The 24,336-nt window shown below is 41.5% G+C and overlaps 2 protein-coding genes across 3 annotated transcripts in view; one reads left to right on the top strand and one right to left on the bottom strand.

Moving 5' to 3' along the window:
• Window positions 1-12,831, top strand: part of GLP1R (glucagon like peptide 1 receptor) — a 91,223-nt gene extending 78,392 nt beyond the window's left edge. For both annotated transcript variants that reach the window (XM_027735125.2, XM_039389476.1), the window contains exons 11-13: window positions 3,348-3,486; window positions 4,368-4,409; window positions 9,421-12,831. In XM_027735125.2, coding sequence (XP_027590926.1) covers window positions 3,348-3,486; window positions 4,368-4,409; window positions 9,421-9,588 — 349 coding nt within the window. In that variant the 3' untranslated portion in view covers window positions 9,589-12,831. The remainder of the gene's footprint in view (window positions 1-3,347; window positions 3,487-4,367; window positions 4,410-9,420) is intronic.
• A 2,243-nt stretch (window positions 12,832-15,074) lies between these two features.
• Window positions 15,075-15,801, bottom strand: SAYSD1 (SAYSVFN motif domain containing 1). The gene is made up of 2 exons (XM_027735107.2): window positions 15,635-15,801; window positions 15,075-15,556 (listed from the first exon to the last, which is right to left on the bottom strand). Exons 1-2 carry the CDS (start codon window positions 15,791-15,793, stop codon window positions 15,263-15,265), a joined length of 453 nt encoding a protein of 150 aa, XP_027590908.1. The 5' UTR covers window positions 15,794-15,801; the 3' UTR covers window positions 15,075-15,262.
• Between the last annotated feature and the right edge of the window lie 8,535 nt (window positions 15,802-24,336).

The raw sequence follows: 24,336 nt of genomic DNA on the forward strand, positions 1-24,336 counted from the left end.
GGTTTCACTTTGAGAAAGGTAAGACGGGTCATTTTGAGTTTTGCTCCTTGTTCTTCATGCCAGTTGTTATTGGGACAAACTTTCAATCTTGAATGCATGAGGAGTTTCAAGAGAAATGTCAGGGTTATCACAGAAATGTTTTTGTTTTTCAAGCTTCACCCTGTCTGTGTTTCTATTCTTCCTGTTATTTAATCACCTTGCTAAGATTCATGGTTGCATCCTTCATTTCTGCATCTTGAAGAATACTTTTTTATTGCAGTCTGAAAAACAATGTAGGAATAACAGGTTAGCTGTTGAATTTTCCAGTGTGGAGCTACATGCTGTGGCAGCTGGACTGCTACTGGCACTGGACTTAGCGACTTTGAAATTGGGTATTTCAGTGCTGCAGCCTTCTAAGCTAGACAAAGCATGTATTTTGATACATTCTCATCACAGTATAGAGTTGCTTTGTATGTTACCTATCTTCTTTACCTCACTTGAAATTTTAGAAATCCTAATGCATCTTTAGAGCTCAAAGCAGAGAAAAGGACTTGTTTTAATGAGCTTTGTTTTCAAGCCTCCTTTTTTTTTTTATTTTATTTGAATATGTGTGAGCTTTATTTGCCAGGATAAAATTTGTGGTGATGTAAGGGGGGGATTTTCCAGTCCTTATGGCTTGAACCCATTTAAAAGTCTGACTGTAAATTTACCCTGTCAAGGGAGAAAGCCTTTGCCCTCATGACTTGTGCAAGTGGCAGGAAGGTTTGATGCAGGTGAGCCATCACCTCAGAGGTGCATGTTCATACATTTCTTCATTTTACATGTTCAAAAATCTTCTGTGTGAACAGAAGGGTTTTATCAGGAAAGAATTTACCCAGCAACAGAGCCTTCTTCTTCACTCATGAAGACTCTAGATTTGGTGGTCTGTCTGGAGGTCGGTGGTTGTAACTAGAAGTTTTGGAGAAGTCTTTTACTGAAAAGAGTTCAGTGTGCCTCTGATGATAACAAGACCAGTAATCAGAGATTCCTGTATCAGACTTCTTTTCCCCCTTCTCTTCCACTCAAAGTCACTGGAAGAGATGTTGGGCAGAGGAAAGACAGAACTGCTATGCTGGAATGGGTTATTTTAAACAAGGACTAGTCTAGGTGCCCTAGAAGGTCACTAGTTTAGATATGTGTAGAAAGGAGAAAAGTGTTTTGCTTTCAGGCCAGTCTGTCTCTCATCTCTCTCCTGTTGCCCACTTGCCCACAGCAAGCTCATTGTTCAGTATGGCAGCAAACCTGTTTTCTCTACAGGACTGGAGTTGTGGAGAAACTTCTCCCCTTGCTCAGGGGGATTTTGCTCACCCAGGAATCCTTTTCATAGGACTTTGCATGGCTTCCTGTTTAAGGCAGAACTCTCCAGGTATCCCATCTAGAGCAATTAACTTTGATTAAATAAGCAAGGAGATTGCTGTACACCTACACAACTCCTTATTTTTACCCAGGGCCAATTCAGCTTCAGGTTCCCACTTCTCTATCTCAGGCAGGTGATGGTGGAGTACAGCCTCCATTGCAAGGCTAGCTGGTAAGCTGCTTGTTTAAACAGGCTGCCTATCCCCCAAAGCAGTGGTGTGCCTGGGTCTACTAAGAGCAACATTTCTGCTTATCTATATGTGTAAACCTGTTTAATTTCAACAGCTGCTTTGATTCATCCTCCTTTGGTCCTTGTGTATCAGGGACATTGGCAGGCCAGTGGGTGGGCTGGCAGGAACCTTGCACTTGCTTTGTGATAACCTCATGCAGCAGTACAGGATGCACACTTACTGGGGAGAACACTACAGAAGACCCAGGGAGGCTGGAGGAAAATACGTTGAACGTGGTTCAGCAGTGTGCCCTTGTGGCAGTGTAGGGTGACTGCACACTGGGCTGCACAACCAAGGGCAGAGACAGAAGGTCAAGGGAAGTGACTGGTCCCCTCCATTCAGCACTTATGAGACTGCTTCTGGTGTCCACCTTGAGGCTTCCCAGTATAAGAAAGGCAATGTGTCCCTTGCCTCCAGCCTCATGGGTCTTGCATCAGTTTTGCACCAAACCAGTTCAGGGGCTGGACCAGGTGACACAGGAGGAGGTGCTGCAAAATGGGTTTATTCAGTCCACAGAACAGAAGAGTAAGTAACGATTTAAGTGCAGTCTTCAGCTAGTGTGGGTTATACAGAAAATGGAGCTGGAGTATTTTCAGAGAGTCACAGTGAAAGGACAAGGGCAGAGGTCACAAGTTATAACAAGAGAAATTCCAATTGCAGCTCAGGTGAAAATAAATTCACAATCAGAGTGATCTGACACTGAAAGAGTGGCCCAAAGAGGGTGTGGAGGACCTTGGAGATATTCGAAACTTTGCTGGACACAGCCTTGAGTAACCTGCTGTGAACTGGAGTTCAACAAGAGACTTCCAGAGGTTAATTCCAATCTGAATGATTACATGATTCAGAATAGCAGCCAGTAGCCCGCAGGCACACAAGATCTGCTAAGTACTGACAGCCCTGCTAGATGAGTGATTTCGTATCTACTGAATTGTTGTGAGATCTTGATATGTTCTGTGGCCCAGGAAGCTCCCATGTGATGCTAAGGCATCTTTCATTATCCTGTTGGGTGTTGTCTGTCAAAAGAGAGTTAAGGATCATTCTTGTGAATTTTTTCCTGTGGTTGTATCTCTTGAGAAGTACTCTCTCACATGTGAAAAATGTTTTATTCCAGGTTGGTTTGTCTTCTTTCCTTTGCTAGCTGTGTCTTTGAACTTGCTGTTTAAATCATGGAGCCATCACTCACTTTAACACAGCTTAATTGCTTTGACAAAGTGTCCCTCAGTTACAGATAGTTACAATGAAGATTTAACACACCACAGGGTGGAATAGCAAGCACGCCTCCCTTTGCCAAGATTCTTTTAAAATATTCGAATTATTGATAGATTATTTCTTTCAGGCCATCAACAAAGTAGGTTTTGGTCATCTTTCCCGAATTACAGGTGGAGAAAAAGATACGCAGGAAGACATCACAGGTACAAGAAAGCACGTGGCCTCTTTCTGAGTTTGGAAGATTTTCCAGGTTAAATACAACTGGATACAGAGAGTAGCTCTCACCAAGAAATGGTCTGCAGTGAAGGGGTAGGGGCAGTTAAATGATATGGAAACTTACTAAGGTTATTTTGAGGATTTCTTTTTTCCTGCTGCCTCTGGAGGAGGACCTTGCATCACAAAGTGGTACAGTGGCTTACCAAAGCTGACAGTGTGTCAGAAGCAGAATGCAGAAACAGTGACTCTCAGTGATCATTTGAATCAACAATGATCTATTCAGTGGCACTGTGTTTTTTTCTTTCTTTGTGGTCTTAGGCTGGCCAAGTCTACATTGACTCTGATCCCACTACTGGGGACCCACGAGGTCATCTTTGCCTTTATTACGGATGAGCATGCCAGAGGGATGCTGCGCTTTGTGAAGCTTTTTACTGAACTCTCCTTTGCTTCATTCCAGGTAGCACTCACAGTGTGCACATGTGCATAAGATACTTTTTAGCTGCTATTTGGGGACCTGCTTTCTCTCTAATTCATTGCATGTTCCTTGTTCCTTATATTTGTTAGTTTAGCACTGGATGTTACAGGATTATGACAGTGAAAGTATAAGGACTAGGTTTTAATAGCCAACTTACATGTTAGTGTCACATACACTTATTTTCAGTGTCTTAAATTTACTGCAGTAAACTGGTATTCCTGTCTATAGATTAATATTTACTTCCTATGGATCACCTCAAGGCAATAACAAAAATGTCTGTGATTTCATATAATTGTATAATGGCATTGCTGAAAGCAAATTTTGTGCTTTCTCCAGTGTTTTTGATACTCCTTGGAAAATCTGTGCTGTGAGAAGTCTACAGCTGTAACTGCATGTGAGGAGGATGTAGGCTTATTGTGACTTTTATTTAACTGTTGCCTTAGGTAAAGGCTATTTTGAGTCTCCTTGTTTAAAGAAATCATTATTCCTTTAGTTTCCCTGCACACTCACTAATCCCCTGTTTATCAAGCACAGAGATGTATTTAAGACAGCTGTGAATTGCTCACTTATGAAGTGTTTATGACTTCAAACCAGGTAAGGAAAAAGAAGGGGAAAGGAATCATTTAACAAAAATAACAGGTTGAAGAAAACAGTAACTCATTTTTCCTAAGGTCATGTGCTTTGAGATATAGTTTGGTCAAACCTCTCCTCTGCCATGAGAGCTGACAGGGGCCAAAGATTGTCTCCACCTTTCAGTCTTATCATGGACATGCCAGTGTGGAGCCTCTAGACCTCTGCAGTTTTGTTTGACAAAGCAAGGAAACTGCTCTGCTGACTATTCTTCTGGTTTTTGTTGGTTTCAGGGGCTGATGGTTGCAATTCTCTACTGTTTCATCAATAATGAGGTAAGAGAGACACCATTTGTTCCAATTTGCCTTATCAGCATACACTGTAGGAAAAGGAAATTGAAAATGGTCTTGAACTGCTAAATTGTCCTTTTTCAGAAATTTCACTTTTTTTTACAGATCCTTCCCTGCACAGCTGCACAGGATAACTCAAGAGACAAATGTTGTTGGAAGGAATTCTGGCAGTATAATTTAGGGTCACTATTTGTAGATGTGGAATCTCACAAATTGTCTTGCTCACAATTGTACAGTTTGTACTGCTGGAATCTTTTTTTAAGAATTATAGCTGCTCTTCTTAATCTCATGGTGGTTCTTTTTTGCTTGTTTTGGTGAATGTGGGAGTGGAGCCCTTTTTATTCTGTGAACTCAACTCAACTGACTGTTGAAGCTGGAGAATCCTCATGGCTATTGCTGTATAGTTTGGTTTCATTTGGTTTCCCTGTGGCCCAGCTCTTGAAGACATAATCACTCTCTCATTAAGACACTGAACTTCACAAAGTGGTGAGCTCTCCCACAGGCCCAGAAGAAATGTATCTTTGGCTTTGAGTAATTGATTGCAAATACCATCTCCTGTGGATTCTGCTGAATCCCAGCCTTGTTGGGTGAAAGGGTATAATTCTGTTTCCATATCGCAGGAATTCCTCATGTTACCTTCTAAGTGATTATTATCATTCATTCATTCATTCATTCAGCAGCCAGATTTTCAAGGGAAGCAAACACTTCCTATTTGGCAGTACATTATTAAATTAAATGAGCATTAATGTGTTTTACACTCGCACTAAATCTACTTTTAACCATGACATGGTAATTCAAGATCACCTATTGAGAGACAGGCCTCATCAAGGAATTGGAATTGGTGGAAAAATGTGCTACTTGTGTCATTATGGCCAGGCTGGAGTCAATAGAAAAGCTGCAGGCATCCTGAACTAAGCCTTGCAGGAGAATGTTTACTTTTGTAGCTTGTGGGTAAGATTTTGTTTAAGTGAATCTGTTAGTTGTACTGCTTGTGAAACTCAAAGGTAGGTAGCAGCAGGCTTTACTCAAATATTAATTAGAAAATATTTGTTTCAAATTCCTTGTACAACTTTACAGGTGTACTTTAATGGTGAAATGCAGCATTGTCTGCTGGTGCATCCTGTATTTCTTTTGATTCACTTTGGCATTTGCTCATACATCCCCTGTGCAGCTGCAGCCAGGCCTCTCCTGAGTAATGTCCAGTAATTTCCTTCACATGATATGAGGGCAAAGTTACATCATAACTCAGACTCTATTACAAACCTGAAACAGGTAGGCTTGTTTCATTTTAGGGGGCTTACTATGTAATAGCCTATCTATGTTTCTAAGAGATCCTTCAAATCTCTTATTACTATAATTCTCTTGCCTTTGTAATATAGTTCATAAAATCTAACCACAGTGTGCTCAGCTTCACTGACAGACAATCTAGGATGAATTATTCTGCTTGTTCCAGCTCTTGTTAAAAGAAGGGAGTAGGGTTTTGTCAAGCCCAGTCATCAGCATACATAAAATAAATCCATGTAAAGAGTTTGATTAAATAAAGTCTCTTCTGTTTCTTTTCTATATGAGAAATATTTTCCTAAACTGAATGAGAAACTGTTTGTCTTCTGACACACTATATGTGTCCAAAGAATATCCTTGTTTGCAACGTGGTCTATATTTTATTTTTGTCTGTGACTCATTGACTCCTTTGCTTTTTCCTTAACCATACAGAATGAAAGATCTTTGCAAGTCCTAGTGCCCAGATCAAGAGTAGAAATTTAGCTAGAAGTGCTATTGTTATCCTTTTCTAGTATCTACTTCTGAAAAAACACTAGAATATGTTCATATTTAAGTCTTATTTCACCTGAAAGATTCTGGATTTTCTCTGAACTTGTTCTGAAGCCAATAACAGGGTCTCACCTGTTACCACCGTTGTTCTTTGCAAAATGAGCTAGGCTTAATATGACCGGTTTTTCTGCAGTTAGTACTGCTTTCTATAGGAAATATTTTAAACCACAGAGATGCTGCCTTTTTCCAACAGTTAGTTTAAGATGGTTCAGGTTTAATTCTCTGTAGTCTTGGTTCTCCTTTTTGCCTCTTTCCTATCACTATGGAAGTACACTTCACTCTCGTCTACATTAATGAATCTGTCCTGATGCCAGGACTCTTGAATTCTTTAAATACTGCCCAATCCTCCCTTTTTCTTGTAATTTCTTTTCATTCTCCATATAGAAAACTCATTAAACTTCCATCAGCTCCATTCTATCCCATTTCAGACCTCCTCTCCTTTCACTGTGATTTGTTGAGATTTTTTTTTTGCCAGAATTTAACTATTTTGTAATCAGATTCCACATTCATTGCCACACTCTCAACATCCTTCCCCATTAGCTGCATTAAGCTCGATCAACTGGCCTCTATGAGAAGTCTTCTCCACTTTAACCCTCCATCACCGTCTTTTTCAAATTCTCCTACCTCTTCCCTTTCAAAATACGCTACATAAACTTTTTTCTTCTTCCCCTTTCTCACGTGCCATGGTTTAACCCCGGCAACTAAGCCCACGCAGCCACTCGCTAACTCCCCCTTGGTGGGATGGCGAAGAGAATTGAAAGAGTAAAAGTGAGAAAACTCATGGGTTGAGATAAAGACAGTTTAACAGAAAAAGCAAAAGTTGTGCGTGCAAGTAAAGCAAAACATGGAATTCATTGACTACTTCCCATTGTCAGGCAGGTGTTCTCCCAACTTCTTGTGCATGCCCAGCCTGCTCGATCTCAGGGTGGGATGAGAAGCAGAAAATGCCTTGGCACTGTGTAAGCATTTCTCAGCAATAAAAAAAGCATCTCTGTATTATCAACACTGTTTTCAGCACAAATCCAAAACACAGCCCCATACCAGCTGCTATGAAGAAAATTAACTCTACCCAGACAAAATCAGCATATCACGAGAGGTTTGTTCTTGGTTTCCTTTTCCCTGTAGAGCTTATTTCTGGGGAATCTTATTGACACGTGGAAGTTACTAGGATAATAATTATGCTGAAAGATCTGTAGGTCTACTTCTGTGCTAGAGAACTGCCTCTTTGCAAAATAAATCTTAAGCTGTTCCCTTGGTTATACATTCACAGCCATCTAGGCAAAAGCTCAATTCAGCTCAGACAGCAGAGCTGCTCCCTATCCTTTTCCTAACCTTTTGAGAGAAAATTTATATTCTGTCATACAGATCCATTCCTAAGATAGATCCTTTCCTACAGTCTTTTGTTCCAGTCTTCCATTCACTTTATCTCAATCTTGCAGGCTATTTATATCATAGCTACAGCCTGTTATGTCCTCCCTTTGACTGACTTGAAGGTACCTATTTCTATTGCTCATTGACTTATTCTGTCAGTCAGTACATTCATGCTTTTGTTCAGGGTTTGCCTGTAAATCTCTAAAACAGCTTTTTCCCAGTGCTGCCTGTTGTTTTTCATGCCCACAAAAGATGCCAAGGGATGGTAATATGGCCAATTCTTCTGCAGACAGTATGGTTCCTGAGCATTTCTGTCTTTATCTGACCATTCTCCCTCATTCTTCAATGCCAAGCTATCCCAGACACACTGTCTTTCTCTGGTGTCTTTGTGCACCTTTTTACACAACAACTCCCCGTTACCATGGTACAACGCAAGCTTCCGTCTTAGCATCTTTTCTTCTGACCCATTTGGTTGTGATAGTGGAGGGACAGATTCTATTGTCAGAAACGCAGAGATGCGGCTGGTTCCCAGCAGGACAATATTCAATACAAGGGCTGTAGCCCAGAGCTGATAAGCACTGCTAGAGGTACCCAACAAGGGAAGACAATTAGTTATATAAGGCTTTGCTTCTTTTTTTTAGGGCTGCCTCCCAGATTCAGTATTTCACAGGGAACAAGCAGAGGAGACAGACATACAGCAGCTGGTTCCCTAGGAAGTTGCCTTCAGAATATGAAGGTTTCAGCAGCCCAGGAATGATGACAAGTCTATGCTGAAACTACCATCAGCCTGTTTAGTCTCTTGGTGGTCATTACTAGATCCTAAAAGGAAACAAAAAGCATCTCTCCAGAGAAGGCTCACTTGAGTGACCCACCTACAGTGAACTTATTTCCAGGCTGAAATACATGCCATAATGAATTGATTACTGTAGTTGCACTCCTGCCTTCCTATCTAGAGTACTGAGTGTTCAATTTTCTGTCCTCTGCCTTATGTGTTAAAAGCTAATGGAGGTTCTTACTTTGGTCAAGTGGCAAGAACTTTGCCCATGGAACTGGGAGATCTAAATTCTGGTCTTGTGTAGCAGTGAAAAGACCCTGGATAAACTTCCAAATGAGTACAGAGGTTACACAGTTCAACCCAGAACCTGCGACTAGATCAGTATATTTTGTAGCTTTGAAAAAAAGCTAGTATCTGGAAAAAGATACTGGAATTGCTATTTAAACAGTACAGTCTTCAACTTGCTTAATTGTTGTTTTGAATTCTGAATAAATCTTCATTTTTGTATGGAATAAAAAAAACTTACATAAATATTCAAAGAACAAAAATAATCCAGGACATAATAATGTTTAAATCAAATCAGAAGTTAGAACAGAACTCTTAAGAATACCTATGGTGACAGTATTGAGCACGAAGCCAATCTTTTCAGACATTTCATGGTTGATAAGCAAAATCAACTTAATTGTTAGTATCGGTAGGGCACAGAGTACAATCAGTATTGCAGGTGAATACAATTTAGAGTAAAATAATGAAGCTAAGATTTTCTGGTGCATAAAAGAGCTTTATTTCTACAAGTAAACAGGAATGTCATTATTTCAAATGTGAAATACCCTACAATGGACTAACAAGATAATTGGATAATTTGAAGCAATAATATTGCAGGTTTCAGCTTTTCTCAGCAGTGTGGTATCTTTTTTTTTTCTCTTTTTTCCCTTGCTCTTTTCTAATGCAAATGGAGTCATTTAAAGAGCGGATTAGTTCTACATTAATTCCTTTTGTTTTCTTCTTTGCTTCTGTTAGGTTCAGATGGAGTTTCGGAAAAGCTGGGAGCGCTGGAGATTAGAACATTTGTATGTCCAGAGAGACAGCAGTATGAAACCTCTGAAATGTCCAGCCAACAGCATCAGTAGCGGAGGCACGGTAGGCAGTAGTGTCTATGCTGCCACTTGTCAGGCCACATTCAGCTGAGATTTCTGCAGGTGAATCAGACTGAGAACAATGAACTGTATGATATACCTGAAAACCCTTAAATACCCAAGCAAGTGGCTTAAGTATGCCATCTCCAGCAAGAAACTTAAGCATATGCTGCTCATTGCCTGCAGGCTGTTGGACAAAGGTTTCTAGCGAAAGCAATCTGCTAATGTAATCAACACATCAGAGGAAAAATTGATCACGTCTAAAGTAAGTTAAAAGAGTTTCCTCCTGTTTGCACACAAGGCCTCCAGGTGTCCAAAACTTAAGCATAGCATTGATCCAGTCTGAAACCACAGGGTCAATGGCTTATTACTGTTGAGTGGGCGAGCTGAGTGATTGACTGATTAAATTACAAGGATACAGAATATGATTATTGCCAAAAAATACGTTTAGACTTTTATGGGGACAGGGTAAGGTCACCATTTGTAGAAAAAAATAATTTAGTGGGACACAACTCATGTTTTAGGGAAGAACCAGTTTTGTAGTAGGAGTTTCCCAAAGTTAAAGGTGAAAATATACTAACATTTTTTCTGTGTAGGTGAAGGACAGCATCCTGAAGGTTTATCAATTTACAGCAGGTAGTTTGGTGAACACTTGAACACTTCTGAATGCTCTTTTTAAGCTTCACTTGCAAAAAAAAAAAAAACAAAAAACAAAGAACCAAACTCAGTATCTGTTAGGGGCCTCATCTGCTAGAATTACAGAATTAGGTACACATTATCTCTGTTGACTTGGATGGAAGTGTCCCCTAAATGCACAGCCCTTCCATTCCAATTGGTACTCTGCTTGTCTGGTGGGCACACAGGGATGGGATAATGACTTCTGCTTCAAGAGAATGTTTTCTGTCGAAGCTTTACTCTGTTTCGTGTGGGTGCAAGCACACAGAAGTCAGCTAGTGGCCACTGCTGGTCTTAGCACATCTCATGGCATTGAAAAGATGCACTGGTTGGCATTGTGGGCTCACTTTTGTTTCTCCTTCAGCCTTGGTCCTTTTCTCCAGAGATGAGGTACCCGCACTTGGGGGCAGGAAGGCAGCCCTTGCATAGGGCACAGGTTCAGGACCAAGGAGAGCTCCTGCCCGGGTGGGCTGCCATCCTCCTCCAGAATCTGCCTGCTTCCCATGAGTGGGATTCCAAAAAAAAAAATCCCCAAACCCACTATCCTGAACTCCACGAGCTTTTGTGAGTTTAAAACAGTGAGGGCTTGTGCAGTGACTGTACTTGCACTGCACAGTGTTTCCCTCCCTGATGTTTACAAGAGTTGCTGGGGAAAAACAGAGGTACCTTTACAAGCAGGACATAATCCATTGCATCACTCAATAGCAAGCTTTACATATCTTTATTCAGCTGTTACTCGGCTCCCTTTACAACAGAGGCCAAATGCCAAAGACTAGTCCTGAGAATCTCCCTGTTCAGAGACTTTTTAGTAAGTAACTTCCATGGCATAGCAGTTAAGAAATACTTAGCAGAAATAACACACCACCACCACTACCACCCTCCAATTTTCAAGTCTCTTTGCACTTGCACTCACAGCCCCCATTACCAAGAAAATACACTGGATATTCTGGGATGTAATTCAGCATCTTTCCTGCCTGAAGCTAGATTGCTTTGCATGGTATTATTTAATCATTGTATTAGAATCCGAATTGCCAACAGTGTGGATTAGTTTTGGAATCACCAGGTTAGAATTGAATTAAGAGAGGATGTGTTACCTTCTTCTGCTATAATACTTGTAATAGAGCTCCAGGGAGAAAGTCAGACATGTTTGTAGAAATCCACCACAGTTCTCAGGCTGGCTTATATATGTTTAGCATGCTGGCTTCTATGTGGGCCATTCCCAGGCCTTCCCTCCTTAACATCAGTTGCAGAGCTAACTTTGGAATGAAGCACCTCAGGTTCTTCTGTAAATTTAATAACTAGCTTCTGTGTTGTGTGACTGTCAATACAATACTTGACTACCACATGCAGATATTAACTGCTGTCCTAAAATATAATTAATTAGCTTCCTATACGTAGAGAGTATGCTTGATATTTCTATCTACCATGTACTCTGATGTGCTTTGAACAGGAAAAAAATGATAGTCACTGGTAGGTGAAAAGGCAGCGTGATGACAGATGAAATTTGCAGCTGTAGGATAATGCACTCTGGAGGGAATAATTTCACTCATTAATATTCAAGAGTGGATACTAGTTTTCCAGGGCCCTGCTTAGTTGCTTGTAAACCTGGGAAAAAAAGTTTCTGCTGCTTGTGCAGCTGTTAGCAAGATGATAATTTTGCTATGACAACAGGAAGTTACAGAAGTGTTTTAACTCACTACTGCGCTGGGAAAAAACGTGTATGTAACAAATGAAAGAGGAAAGTCATAGGAATAGAGAGCATTTCCATGTGTGGTAACAAACCTGTACTTAGTTGCTGTCACAAGGTTCTTTCAACAGCTTGACATGCTTTTGAGTTGTCCCTCTAGTCATTTGAGAAGTGAGGGCTTTGGGCCCACAAGAATAGCTCCAGCACCAGATATCAAACTTATCTTGGTAACTTTTGCCTTGTTAGAATACAAGAGAAAAATTAGGTAACAGAGTGAGGTCTTAGCCAAGCAGAGGGTTGTGGAGGAATTTTTTTTCCCTCTCTGATTAAGCTCTCACTTCTTCAAACTTTTTTAAATCCCCTCTAAGAATAACTCAGTGAAAGTTATTACCACTAAAGCAGAATTACAGTATTCATGTATTTAGAGACAGTGCAAGGTCTCAATGCCAATTTCTCTGTCATTCTTTATCTACTTCAGTAAAACCTTTTACAAGCCTTTGTTATTCATGTCATCTCTATTTCAAAATGCGTAATGTACATTTATTTGGGTAGAATGAAATAGGTGAACCAACACAAAGCACTGGAACAGATGAACTGTGTCAGTTTTTATTTCTTGTGCCTTCCAGCTTCATGCTCACTTATTGTGGTAACTTGTTTCATGAAGCATTAAGTACAAGAGTCTATAAATCCATCTGGACATAATGCAACTAGAGTTTATAGCAAGTGAAAACTTTATTTCCAGCATTGCTGCTATGAAGTTTTATAATTTCCTGAATCTTACCTTATATTTAATATTTATTTGCATGTATTTCCTTGTTTTAAAAAAACCCCACAGAATTGAACTGTACAGGATGTCAGATTATCAATTCCCCATAAACACTATGCTGATGTTTATTTTTATCATTGTGAATAAAGTTTCAACTCACAAAATTCCATTGTTTACAGGTGTTTTGAGTATCATCTGACTACTTCTTGACCTATAATTAGAATAGCGTTTAAGAATGGAAAGGTTGACAGTTCATGGTTCTTCTGAGGAAACAAATATTTATATTTGCTACTCTGTGTCCACTACAAAGAGGCCTTTGAACCTGCAGAACCTATGTTAATCAAAACCAAAATGCAGCATCACTAGTGGGGTTCTGCAGGGCTCCATCTTAGGCCCTGTCCTCTTCAGCCTCTTCATAAATGATTTGGACACAGGACTGGAAGGGACATTAAGCAATTTTGCAGATGTCACAAAACTGGAGGAGCTGTTGACTCACTTGAAGGCAAGGAGGCCCTGCAGAGAGGCCTTGACAAATTAGAGGACTGGGCAATCACCAACTGTATGAAGTTTAACAAGGGGAAGTGCCAGGTTCTGCACCTGGGATGGGGCAACCTCGGATGTACGTACAGACTGCGGAATGAGATGCTGGAAAGCAGTGCCATGGAAAGGAACCTGGGGGTCCTGGTTCATGGCGAGTTGAATATGAGTCAGCAGTGCCCTGGCTCCAAGGAGGGCCAAATGTCCCGGGGAGCATCAGGCAAAGCATCACCAGCCAGTCAAGGGAGGGGATTGTCCCACTCTGCTCTGCACTGGGGCAGCCTCACCTTGAATATTGTGTGCAGTTTTGGGCACCACAATATAAGAAAGATATTATGCTATTAGACAGCGTCCAAAGGAAGGCAGTGAAGATGGTGAAGAGCCTTGAGGGGAATCCATGTGAGGAGTGGCTGAGGGTACTTGGTCTGTTCAGCCTGGAGAAGAGACTGAGGAGAGACCATCGCAGTCTACAACTTCTTCATGAGGGGAAGAGGAGGGGCAGGCACTGATCTCTTCTGTGGTGATGAGTGACAGGACCCGAGGGAATGGCTTGAAGTTGTGTCAGGGGAGGTTTGGGTTGGATATAAGAAAGAGGTTTTTCACCCAGAGGTTCACCCAGAGGGTGGTTAGGCACTGGAACAGGCTCCCCAAGGAAGTGGTCACAGCATCAAGCCTGACAGAGTTCAAGTGTTTGGATGATACTTTTAGGGACATGGTGTGACTCCTGGGGATGGTCCTTTGCAGGGCCAGGAGTTGGACTCTGTGATCCTTTTGGGTCCCTTCCAACTCAGCATATTCTGTGCTTCTGTGATTTGTACAGTCAAGAGGAATGTGTAATAATAATGAGAACTCTGAGGGATTTTTACCAGGGGATGGTTGATTATGTGCAAATCAAAAAATTCTGGGGTTGGCTTTAAATAGCGGCATTTGGAAATTAGACAAAAGCCTAAAAAGCTGTGAGAGTGCTGTGGAGAGCTACTGAGAGATGTTTAACTACTGAGTGATGCTTAACAGTGTTAACATATTATGTATGCTTTAATCTATTAATCTCTTTCCAGTCCAGTTAAATTCAAAACACCACTTCCTTTTGTTTCCACAACCAATGAGAAAACTTGCGGTAACTCAAGCCTGAACACTGTGTTTAACAGTTAAATTAGACAAGGCATAACAAATCAGGATTTGAAGGACCAATTTGTGGGGTTTTTTCTCAACTTTGTCCTTAGAGGCACAAGTTCTAGCAGCTGCTCTTCACTATGATTTAATGATTTCATTGAATGACATAATCGTTAAGGTTGGAAAAGACCTTTAGGATCAAGTCTGACTGTCTACCTAGCACCACCACAACAATCACCACTAAAACATGTTCTCAAGTGCCACATCCACCTGTTTTCTGAACACTTCCAGAGATGGTGATTCTACCACTTTGCTGGGCAGATCTGGTTTAATGCAATGATCTTTATATTAAAAATAGTGGCGGATCATACAAGTACACCTGCCAGGCATAAGTCTTTTTTTTTGCTTATGTTACAAATTATGAGAACTAATATGAAGCAAACGGACTTTGCATGATAATCAGATGTTTGTGTTAGATCAAAGACACGAGTGCAAACTGAAACAGCAGTCTGTTTTAGATAAATGGATAGCACTTCTTCATGTCTTTTCTCCAGAAAGAGGCTTCCAGCCAGTACTGGGAAGAGCAGCAGTTGGACCATTCTAGTGAAGGTGTAGTCAAAGGTGCGGCAAAACTCCTATGGAGCTGAAATGCACCAGCTGACACGCTGGCAGCCACAGCTGTGACAAGACCGTGCCTCTCGGGGCCGCCCGACAGCGGCCGCAACAGCTGCCCGGCCCCCAGGAAACCAGACCAGAGCGCGGGCTTTGCTAGGGCTTTATTCGGGACCGGACGGCGCCGGGGGACTCGGGGCCAGCAGTAAGGCTCAAGAAGGCGTTTTGCATAGAAACAACCCCCGTCTCCTCCCCCGTCGGCCCTTCCTCGGGTCCTTGGGACGGCGGCGGCGGCGGGGCCGGCCCAGCACAGCGGCTGTCCCCGCCGGGCCGCCGCTACCTGCCCGCGGCGGGCCGATAGTGCAGCTCCCGCTCCAGCTGCTCGGCCGTCAGCGTGCCGGCGATGGCGGCGCAGCCGGGGTTGAACACGGAGTAAGCGCTGAGCTCGCCGGGCCGCCGCTCGGCGGGGCCGCGGGTGCCGGCGTACATCCAGTAGAGCAAGGAGAGGACGAAGTAGGGCAGCCCCAGCTCCAGCTCCGCGAACAGCGCCAGCAACACGGCCCAGAGAAGCACCTTCAGCAGCAGCGGGCGCGCCCACACCGGAGCCGCCGGCGCCGGGGCGGGATGGACCTGCGGAGGCGGCAGCGAGACGCGGCGTCAGGCACCGACTGGCCGCCGCACCCCCGACCCGCCCGCCTCGGCGCTCACCTGAGCAGCGCCGCCGCCCGGGCCCACTGCGGCCGGCGGTCCCTCGGCGGGCTCCGGAGCCGCGGACACTCCCGGCGGGTCCGCGGGGCGCGGAGCGGCCGCAGCACTACCGCGGGCGGCGCGGAACTCGGCCAGGCGCCGCTCCACGGCCGCCGACATGGCCGAGCCGCGCCTGCGCCAGGGCCGTGACGGCTCCGTGGGGAGGCGGGGCCGGTGGAAACAAAAAAACGGGGAAGGAGAAGAGTTGGGTACTCCGCCGTGGGGAGACACAAGCAGCCACAAGCCGCTACAAGCAGCGAGCTGCTGCTCGCGTCGCTGCCCTGTATGGATAGTAGAGCCGGCCGACCGGCTCTGGTGAAAAGCTGTAGTTCACCAGAGGCCTCCTCTTGTGTTTTGTTTTCACAGAATCAGAATCTATCAGGTTGGAAGAGACCTCGAGTCCAACCCATGACCAAACACCACCATGTCAATTAAACCATGGCACTAAGTACCAAGTCCAGTCTTTCCTTAAGCATCTTCAGGGACAGTGACTCCACCACCTTCCTGGGCAGTCCATTCCAATATCTAATCACCCTTTTTTGTGAACGAATTCCTTCTAATGTCCAATCTGAACCTCCTCTGGCACAGCTTGGGGCTGTGTCCTCTTGTTCTTTCACTAATTACCTGGGAGAAGAGGCCGACTCCCACCTGGCTACAACCTCCTTTCAGGGAGTTGTAGGCAGTGACAAAGTCTCCCTGTCCTCCTCTTCTCCACGCTAAACAACCTTAGTGACCAGTGTTGGCACCAAAATGAAGAGGTGGAGCAGAGAATAAAATGTGGGGAAACCAAATCCTGGGGAAGGTGAATAAAGTGTTCACAGCCAGGCTGACCAGCAACATTTGCATCAGGCATTCGAGATGAAGTTTTAGAAGAGTGTTGAGCAGCCCAGGCAGGGGCAGCATGGAGGAAGTGGAGGAGGAGGGCACTGCCGTGGCCACGGCCACTCACCATGTGAGGAGCCAGGGCTCACCCTGTGCCACCCGCTGCTGGCCATGGAGAAAAGTGTGTGGTGAGCTCCCTCCAACACAGGCCCACAGGCCTTGCCAGCATCCATCTCGCCCTCTCTTTAAATAAAAAACTAAGATTGGGAAAACCAGCTCTATCACATCACATTTCAGCTATCAGCACTGCCAAGAAATGAAAATTTATTTACAGGATCTGTCTCTTAGCCTCAGGAGTAAAATATTCATCATTCTCCAGCAGTAATAGTCAGCAATGAGACATCATTTCATCCTGCAGTGCTGTTTCCAGTTACTTATAGCCTTCTCAGAAGTGACCTTTGGGGCTGAATGTCTCATGCATGTGTCAGCTCAGAAGTGATTATGAGAAGTCTAATAAAAATCAATTTGGGTGTTCTTAAGTTATCTTAATGTGGAAAAAATTGTGTTTTTCCCCAGCTAAATCATTTTTCAAATGCCTATTTTATGCTTGGTTACAAAATTATTTTCTTTTAACCTTCCGACTTTACAAAAAGTGCTGCAATGAATGACATTTTTCTCTTTATTTGTGGAAATTTGATTTTGAAATAACAGTCAAAAATGTTTTAAGATAGCCTGCACAGGGCATCATTTTAGTTTGATATTTTTTTCTTCCTCTTGTTCTACTGTTCATTGAAATAGCTCCTTGTTCTGTATATATCATTAGTCACACTAGTAGTTATACCTGAGCTTAATACCTCCTTTGCGAGCTGCACCCAGTGATTCCCATGCTGTTAAATTTAATTCAAAATTTTCTGGTTTTACTATGTATTTGCTATTGTGCATCCAAACAGCTATTTTATGGCTATGTTGAGCTACCTATATTGCCATGTATTGTTAGGAAACACATAGAATAGTGCCATGAATCAGGCCTTTGAGGCCTAAGAGCACTCCACTACCCTCAACTGTAAATGAGGGTTTCACTGCAGACAAATACCTGTACAAATTTGTACTCATAAAGTCTTAAATTACTTCAATATATCTTGTTTTAAACAAACAGCTTAATTGAATAGACAGTTTTGTTTGTTTGTTTAACAAACCATACGGACAATTTGTTTCCTACTCCAGTGCCTACAAAGATCCTTGGCAGTTCACCAGTCCTAATCTTTGGATCCTCAGCCTGTGATTGGGAGTGCAGAGGGGACATGGAGAGGCTGAAGAATACTTCTGTGGGATTTGAATCACTTCATGTCTTTCTCACTATTTATGAGAAAAACAAATTGAATATAGTGGGTCTGTAGGTGTGAGACTGAGCCAAGGGTTTCTCCCCTTTGGGAGAACCTGCATTCTTGATAACAGAAATCCTGAAACTGCCCATCAGCTTCTAGGAGGCAGCATTAAGATCACTTAAAAAACTTAGGATTTTTTTTTCATTTGTTTTGTAATAGATCGTACTACATAGAAGCTCACATGTGTATTTCTCTCTGCCAAGAAGAAAACCTTTGTTCTTTATAAATTTCCACTTCAGCAATTTTGAAACCTTTTCCCTTATCCCAGCTATCAACTTTTCATTATATTTTAGTATTTATGATACAGAAGAATTATTGCATTCTGCTCTCAGCCAATTGTCACCAGCGTAAGGAACTAATGTTCCAAGCCATTAGGAACTTTGTCTATGGCACTCTGTCAGCAAGTGAACTGAAGGAGGTAAAGTGCCTGCTGAAAGAATTGGCAAAACAAGAAAGCTATTGAAGCCATACCCAAAGTGCATTCGATTTTATATTTTTGGGGTGGTGACTGCAGAGTTTTTCTTAATTAGTTATCAAGTATCTCTGCTCTTCCATGCCCCTTAAAGAAGAGAACTGAAACTAATTCAATGAGGTGTTTTTATATGACAAATAGCATTAGAAGTGTTTGTAGCAAAATATCAACTCAGCTGAGTTAACCTAAGCATTGATAGCAACATTCAGATCCTGTGGCACCCTTTGCATGTACCACATCAGCAGCCTGTCACCATGTCTTGGTGTCAGCCACCTCTTTATTCAATAGTACAGGCTCAGGGCCTTGCTCAGTATTTTGGAGTGTTGTTGCTTGCATCCTATGACTGCAGATACCTGTTTGTATATGCCAGATTTTTCAGTAATCAAGTCACATTAATTATCTTGATGGATTAATCTAATTCAGGAGCTCTCTCCTTCGTGAGATAAGCGTTCACTCTTGCACTGACTTGCTAAGTGCCATAAATGCAGACAGAAGGGCAACCCATTATTAATATAATGACCTAGCTTAATTAGTTCAATGGAGCTGAGGGAGCATTAGCTCTAGTTGTTGAGGTCTTGCAGAACATGTATAAAATAGATTGAAGTGCACAGACTCATATTTGTCTAATTCCGCAAAGAGCTTCCTGCATATCCATTTACTAATCAGTTCTAAACTACAGAGAAGAGCTGCTTCCTTTTTAAAAAACGGTCGTTAATTTTCCTTTGTAAAATAGCAGCATCAGGGTATTTTGCCATTAGACAGAAAGAAATATTTTATTTTATTCTTTTTATTGAACTAGTTTAATTTCTGAATTGCAAATTTTCGTATCTGTGTGGTTTTGAAACGTACGTTTGTATATTCAGCAGTGCATACTAAAAGTTTCTGAGATGCTAGCACTTATGTTCCTGCTTTATGTACTGAAATGCTCTATATTTAAACACATTTAAAATTGGGCAGTGCAGAGTTATTAATGTTTCTGTCACAATTCTGAACTGTTCCTTATCATTTCATAAGAAACTTCCATTTGAGGAACAGAGTGAAAATCCCTCACTAGTGCAATGCTAGCTGTAAATGTCAGATACTTAGTGAAAACATTGTAACAGAAAAGGGAGATGAGCTATTTTATTGCGTTTAGAAGATAACACCCAGTGAGCACTCTGAGTGGGATTGTTTTGCTGCATTCATAACTTTAATCTGATTTCAAAGTCAAGGTTTTGAAAACTGTTCAAAAATTTCAGAATTTCAGAATATTGCCTTTTGATTTTTATCATATAGCTAGTGTGGGAAAAGAGGCATTTGCCACTTGGTATTCCTTATAACTTAAGAGAAAGGAAACCTGATTTGTGTCTCCTATCAGTCAATGTTATGTTGGGTTTAATCAGTCTACTCTTCTCATAACTTTTTTTGAAAAAAAAAATACTTTGTAAATTAATTAACAAAGTACTTTTGTGAAAGTATTTTCTGGAAATACAGAAGGCTCTTTGGGCTTGGAGTGAATATTTTTTTATTCTAGGTTTGTATAGCACTTAGCCACAACATTCTGTAACTAGATACTGTAATAGCATTTCTCCAGACAGGAGAAATGAAGTAAATAGAATGTCAGAGAAGACCTTAAAACCAGTTGTAGATCTGAGTTCTGGTTCCAAGTCTATTTCCTTCAAATCCATTGGAGTTTAAAATACAGAAAATTCTATATGCTAGAAGTTGAATAAAGAGTGAGGAAGACAGAAGGGGACTACACTATCCCCTTACACACATACACACTCAGTCTTTAGAAGTCTTTCGTTAAGTGTGCACTGTAAGCTTTAATACTCACGTTGGCTGCCAGTTTTATACAGCCACTTCCACGAAAACACCAAGGGCATCACAACACTGACTGATTTCATTTTTAGAGGAGCAGAATGCCCAGCAAGGTGTTGCAGCAACCTTTTCTCATGCCTTCAAGCCTCTGCCCTATATGATAGGGCAAATCATCGTCCAGAAACACTGAGCTATCATTGCGGTTGGCAGGGTGCGTTCCAGCCAGGTGGTTGGAACCTCAGGCTCTTGCTGATAGAAATAATTTTCTTATAAACAGCTCAAATAAGGGTGAGAGTTCATCTGTGCCCCTGAGATAGGTATACCAGGCATAAGGGCTTGGTGCTATTTATTAATTCCCACAAATTATGAATGAGCGAGACATCATGACATTCCTATTCCTCCTTGGCTCTACACAAAAGAAATTAGCTTATCTAAAACAAAATAGTTGAATATCTGTATCTTTATGTAAGGACAGAAGTCCAACTATTACTTCTGACAAGCTGTTGCATTGTATGAAAATATTATCTGTTTACTCTTTTTGGCAATTTCTCCTTATCATAATCACCTTTTAGGCCCAACACCTGTGTTAGATTTTGGAATATTTATGATGTTTACCACTGGAAGTGAAACTGCTCAGTCAGATCACAGCTAAAGGTTAGGACTAAAGCCTTCCCTAATGCTTTCAAAAATAGGAATAAACTAGGCAGTCCACCAAGAGCATGACCTAGGAAGACTCTTTTCCAAACCAGTATTTAAACATATGATATACTGAGTACTTCGTTCCAAACTCTGCTACGGGATAACGCAAGTAGCTGATCGTCATTGCAACAGAAGCTTTGAGCTCTAAACTGCCTTCAGTAATACACAAAGGTTGTGTAGGGGTCCACCAGTGAAAGTTAGTGGATGGCACACAAAAGTGAAAAATTTTTCACACAAGTGAAAAATGAACTTAATCCCTAAATTCATCTTTCAGTTTTGGAAGGAATTTTTATGGGTTTGTGAACCCTGGGAGGAAGGCAGGAGCAAAAAGCTTTATATTCCACCAATGCAATGAGTCCAGGCTGGGGCATCATCAGAATCAGCTGTGAAAAATCCATTGTTCAGTGGGGGAATGGTCAAACTGTGATACATCGTACAAAGTGGGAACATCACCACAGGTACAAAGTTCCCCAAGCACTTATTCATTTTCTAATGGAACTGGTGATTATTTTTTAATGCTCTGACTTAAATCCAGAGCTATCAGATATCTCAGCCATGTACCAGAGCAATTTACCATTCTTAGGGATGAGTGGTTTGAGAATCACAAATTAATTTTATAGAAAACAGGACATGAGGGTGCTCTGCTCACTTAATATGACACCACTTCTGTAGACACAGAAGCACCCAAGAAAGCTTTCTGAATAAAGAGTGTCTAATCCCCAGGGCAAAGATTTTGTGCATGGCTGTCTTGGATTGCAGCCATGCAATCTAAATTCTGTCCAAATCCCTCACCCATGTTTAGGTGGGTGCATCTGCTCTATTGTCTTACATCTAATAATTGGCATTTTGGATCAAGTCACAGTCCAGACTGAACTGATCTGTGTGCAAAGGTCTAATTAAATTTCAGCCTTGCTCTAGGTAATTACGTGCTATTTTGGATCTTACCCTCCAAATGATGACTTTTAATTCATTAAGAAACTACCAAGAAATTTATCCTCATGATTGTAAAGAAAACACAGGAATCCAGAAGGGTACAGCCAGAGTAAAAGGTACAATGGTGGTACAGAACTCTTTAGTAATCAGAGTTCCTTGCTTTTTTAAGTTAAATTTAATAGTTCACAGACAGAGTATTTTTCATGTCAATATTTGTTTTAATAAATGGAACAAAGATCTGGAAGAAAAGCTTATATAAAGCAGTATGAGAAAAGAAAAGCAAGATATTAGAAAGTCTTAAATCTACAAAAGACTTGCAGAAAGACAGCATTTGCTAACAGCTGAAACCTAGTAAAAGGCAATTTGGCCTATTGAAACAGGTTAATAACACTTTGATTTAAACACATTGCCAACCCTGACTTGCAAAAAAATCTACTCAGTACTCCAAAATACAGTGCATAATGCAGAAGCCTACCTCTGACATCCTCAAAAAGTGGAAAATCCTGTCTTCTACTAGCTACTACTTTGTCTTCAAGTTATTTCCGTGGCTTGAGTCTGACTGTGAGCCCAGAAAAAACACGTATCAAACACCACATCGAGCAGAGACTCAGCAACAGCTGCCTGTCGTTAGCGATCAAGATATAACATCTCAGCAGTAAAGCCGGTAAGGTGGGACTGGATGAATACACAGGTAGGAGAGAAAAACAAGGGGAATTGATGTGAAAATAACAGAGGTGAGGCCAGAGACACTCCAGTGGGTCTGAGAGAAACAGGCACCAAGCTAGATTCTCAGTTTTTCTAAAGTGATGAGACCCTGCAACGTGAAAACCTGGCTCCACCGAAGTCAGTGAGCACTTTGCCAGGACTACACTGGGGTTGGGATGACATCTCCTGAAGCAAAGTAGCTTCACATTACTTCCCTTAAAAATAAACCGCACAACAATAAAATCTTACAACTTTTTTTTTTTTTACCATGACAAGTCTAGACAATTTATTCTATTTATTGTACTGTAAGCATACCCCACAAATCTTGTACCTTATGCATTTTAAAATAACATAAATTACACTAGGGGGATCTAAACAAGATTATCTTCTTATGTACTGGATTGTAAAGACAACCTGGCATGGGGATGAGTCTCCAAATTTATGACAAGTAAAGTTCAGATCTGGGTCTGGCTGGTTCTAATGAAAGAAGAGAATGCAGAGGGTTCATCTTGGCTCTGGTGGGTTTAGAAACCATGGGCTCTGTTTTAGCATTTTTGTGCTGATCTTGAGGGGCACTCAGCATTGCAGCAAGTTCAGCATGTAACCTCCTACCAGGATTCTCTCTTCAGTCAAACTTGACCAGAGTTTCAGTATTTCACTTGTCTGGGACCTCACAGACCATGCTTTGAGCAATCAAGCTATGAAAGAAAGGGGGAAAACAAGTTCAAGAAAACCATACTTTGTATGTACTGGTCAAGTAGAGATTTCAGATGGCAGAAAAGACTGAGGACCATTTACAGACCATTTGTTTATCTCAGAGAGCAGGAAAGGATGCAATACGTTCTTTGGTCAGCTCTTCCAAAGGATGACTAAGTGGCTGTCATAGGCAGGACATTGTGAACATTTAGTAATATTATCCTATAATTTCTGTTTGAGCAGTCCAGCAAGGACAACAATATGTAGCAGATAAGTTATGAAATCATGAGGGAGAAATATTTACAGATTAAAAAGTCTGACATTTATGTTTCTAAAGAAAACATAAATAGACAACAGCAAAAATCTCTTCATTTTTGTTTTATACAACCTAAGTGCTTGTGGCACAGCCTTCACGTTTTGAAGTTGAGTTCTGGCCTTAAAGACATACCGGTCTATATTTTCTTCCTCCATTTGCGGTCTCTAACTCCCTTCTGGAAAACTTCCACCGAATTTCAAGATTTGTTGAGACTTTTTCTGAGATTTTTTAAGCGTAGCAACACAAGGGGTAAGAAAGCTGCGAATTCCCTCATGACACCGTGAACCGAAGGAGAAATGATAGCGCCCTCTGCTGTCATTTTAGATGATTACCTTAAAGATTTCTGTGTTAATGTCACTAGTTTTATCTTCCCTGGGAAAAAAGCTGACGGAATCTTTGGTTCATAATTTTTATTTCATGTTACAAAGACTGTGACGGCCTTGTGATTTATTTCTATTTTACTCTTTTGTAAATTACTGTTATGTTCCACAATTCAGTTTAGTTTGTCTTTTGAGATCTAAAAAAGAACTGAAATTTTAAATCCGTCTTCTACTTATGTAAGGTAACACTCACCCTTCTATTGAAAGAAATATACCTTTTCTTTCAATAAACATGTTTTTTATCACATGTACACTGAATTTCAACATATGTTTTCTAAATCCTACTCTCTGATGGAGAGCCAGACAGGTTTAATCTTCACTTCTGTAATTCATACGGCTAACATGGGAAAACTGCACAATACCAGTTGAGACTACATCTCCCTTTTCCTTGATGCAGACGCAGGTGATTCTGACACTAAGCTCCCATAGACATAGTTGGGGACTGACTACAGAAG

Source organism: Pipra filicauda, unplaced genomic scaffold, assembly GCF_003945595.2.
Source record: "Pipra filicauda isolate LSUMZ 115617 unplaced genomic scaffold, ASM394559v2 scaffold72_size3293161_pilon, whole genome shotgun sequence".
Lineage (NCBI taxonomy): Eukaryota > Metazoa > Chordata > Aves > Passeriformes > Pipridae > Pipra > Pipra filicauda.

What these genes read in the sequence shown, in the direction of transcription:
- SAYSD1 (XM_027735107.2), bottom strand. Translation starts at nt 15,793, where the DNA reads ATGTCGGCGGCCGTGGAGCGGCGCCTGGCCGAGTTCCGCGCCGCCCGC. An exon ending in CGGGCGGCGGCGCTGCTCAG is followed by an intron (nt 15,557 to 15,634) that starts GTGAGCGCCGAG and finishes CCGCCTCCGCAG; the next exon opens with GTCCATCCCGCCCCGGCGCC.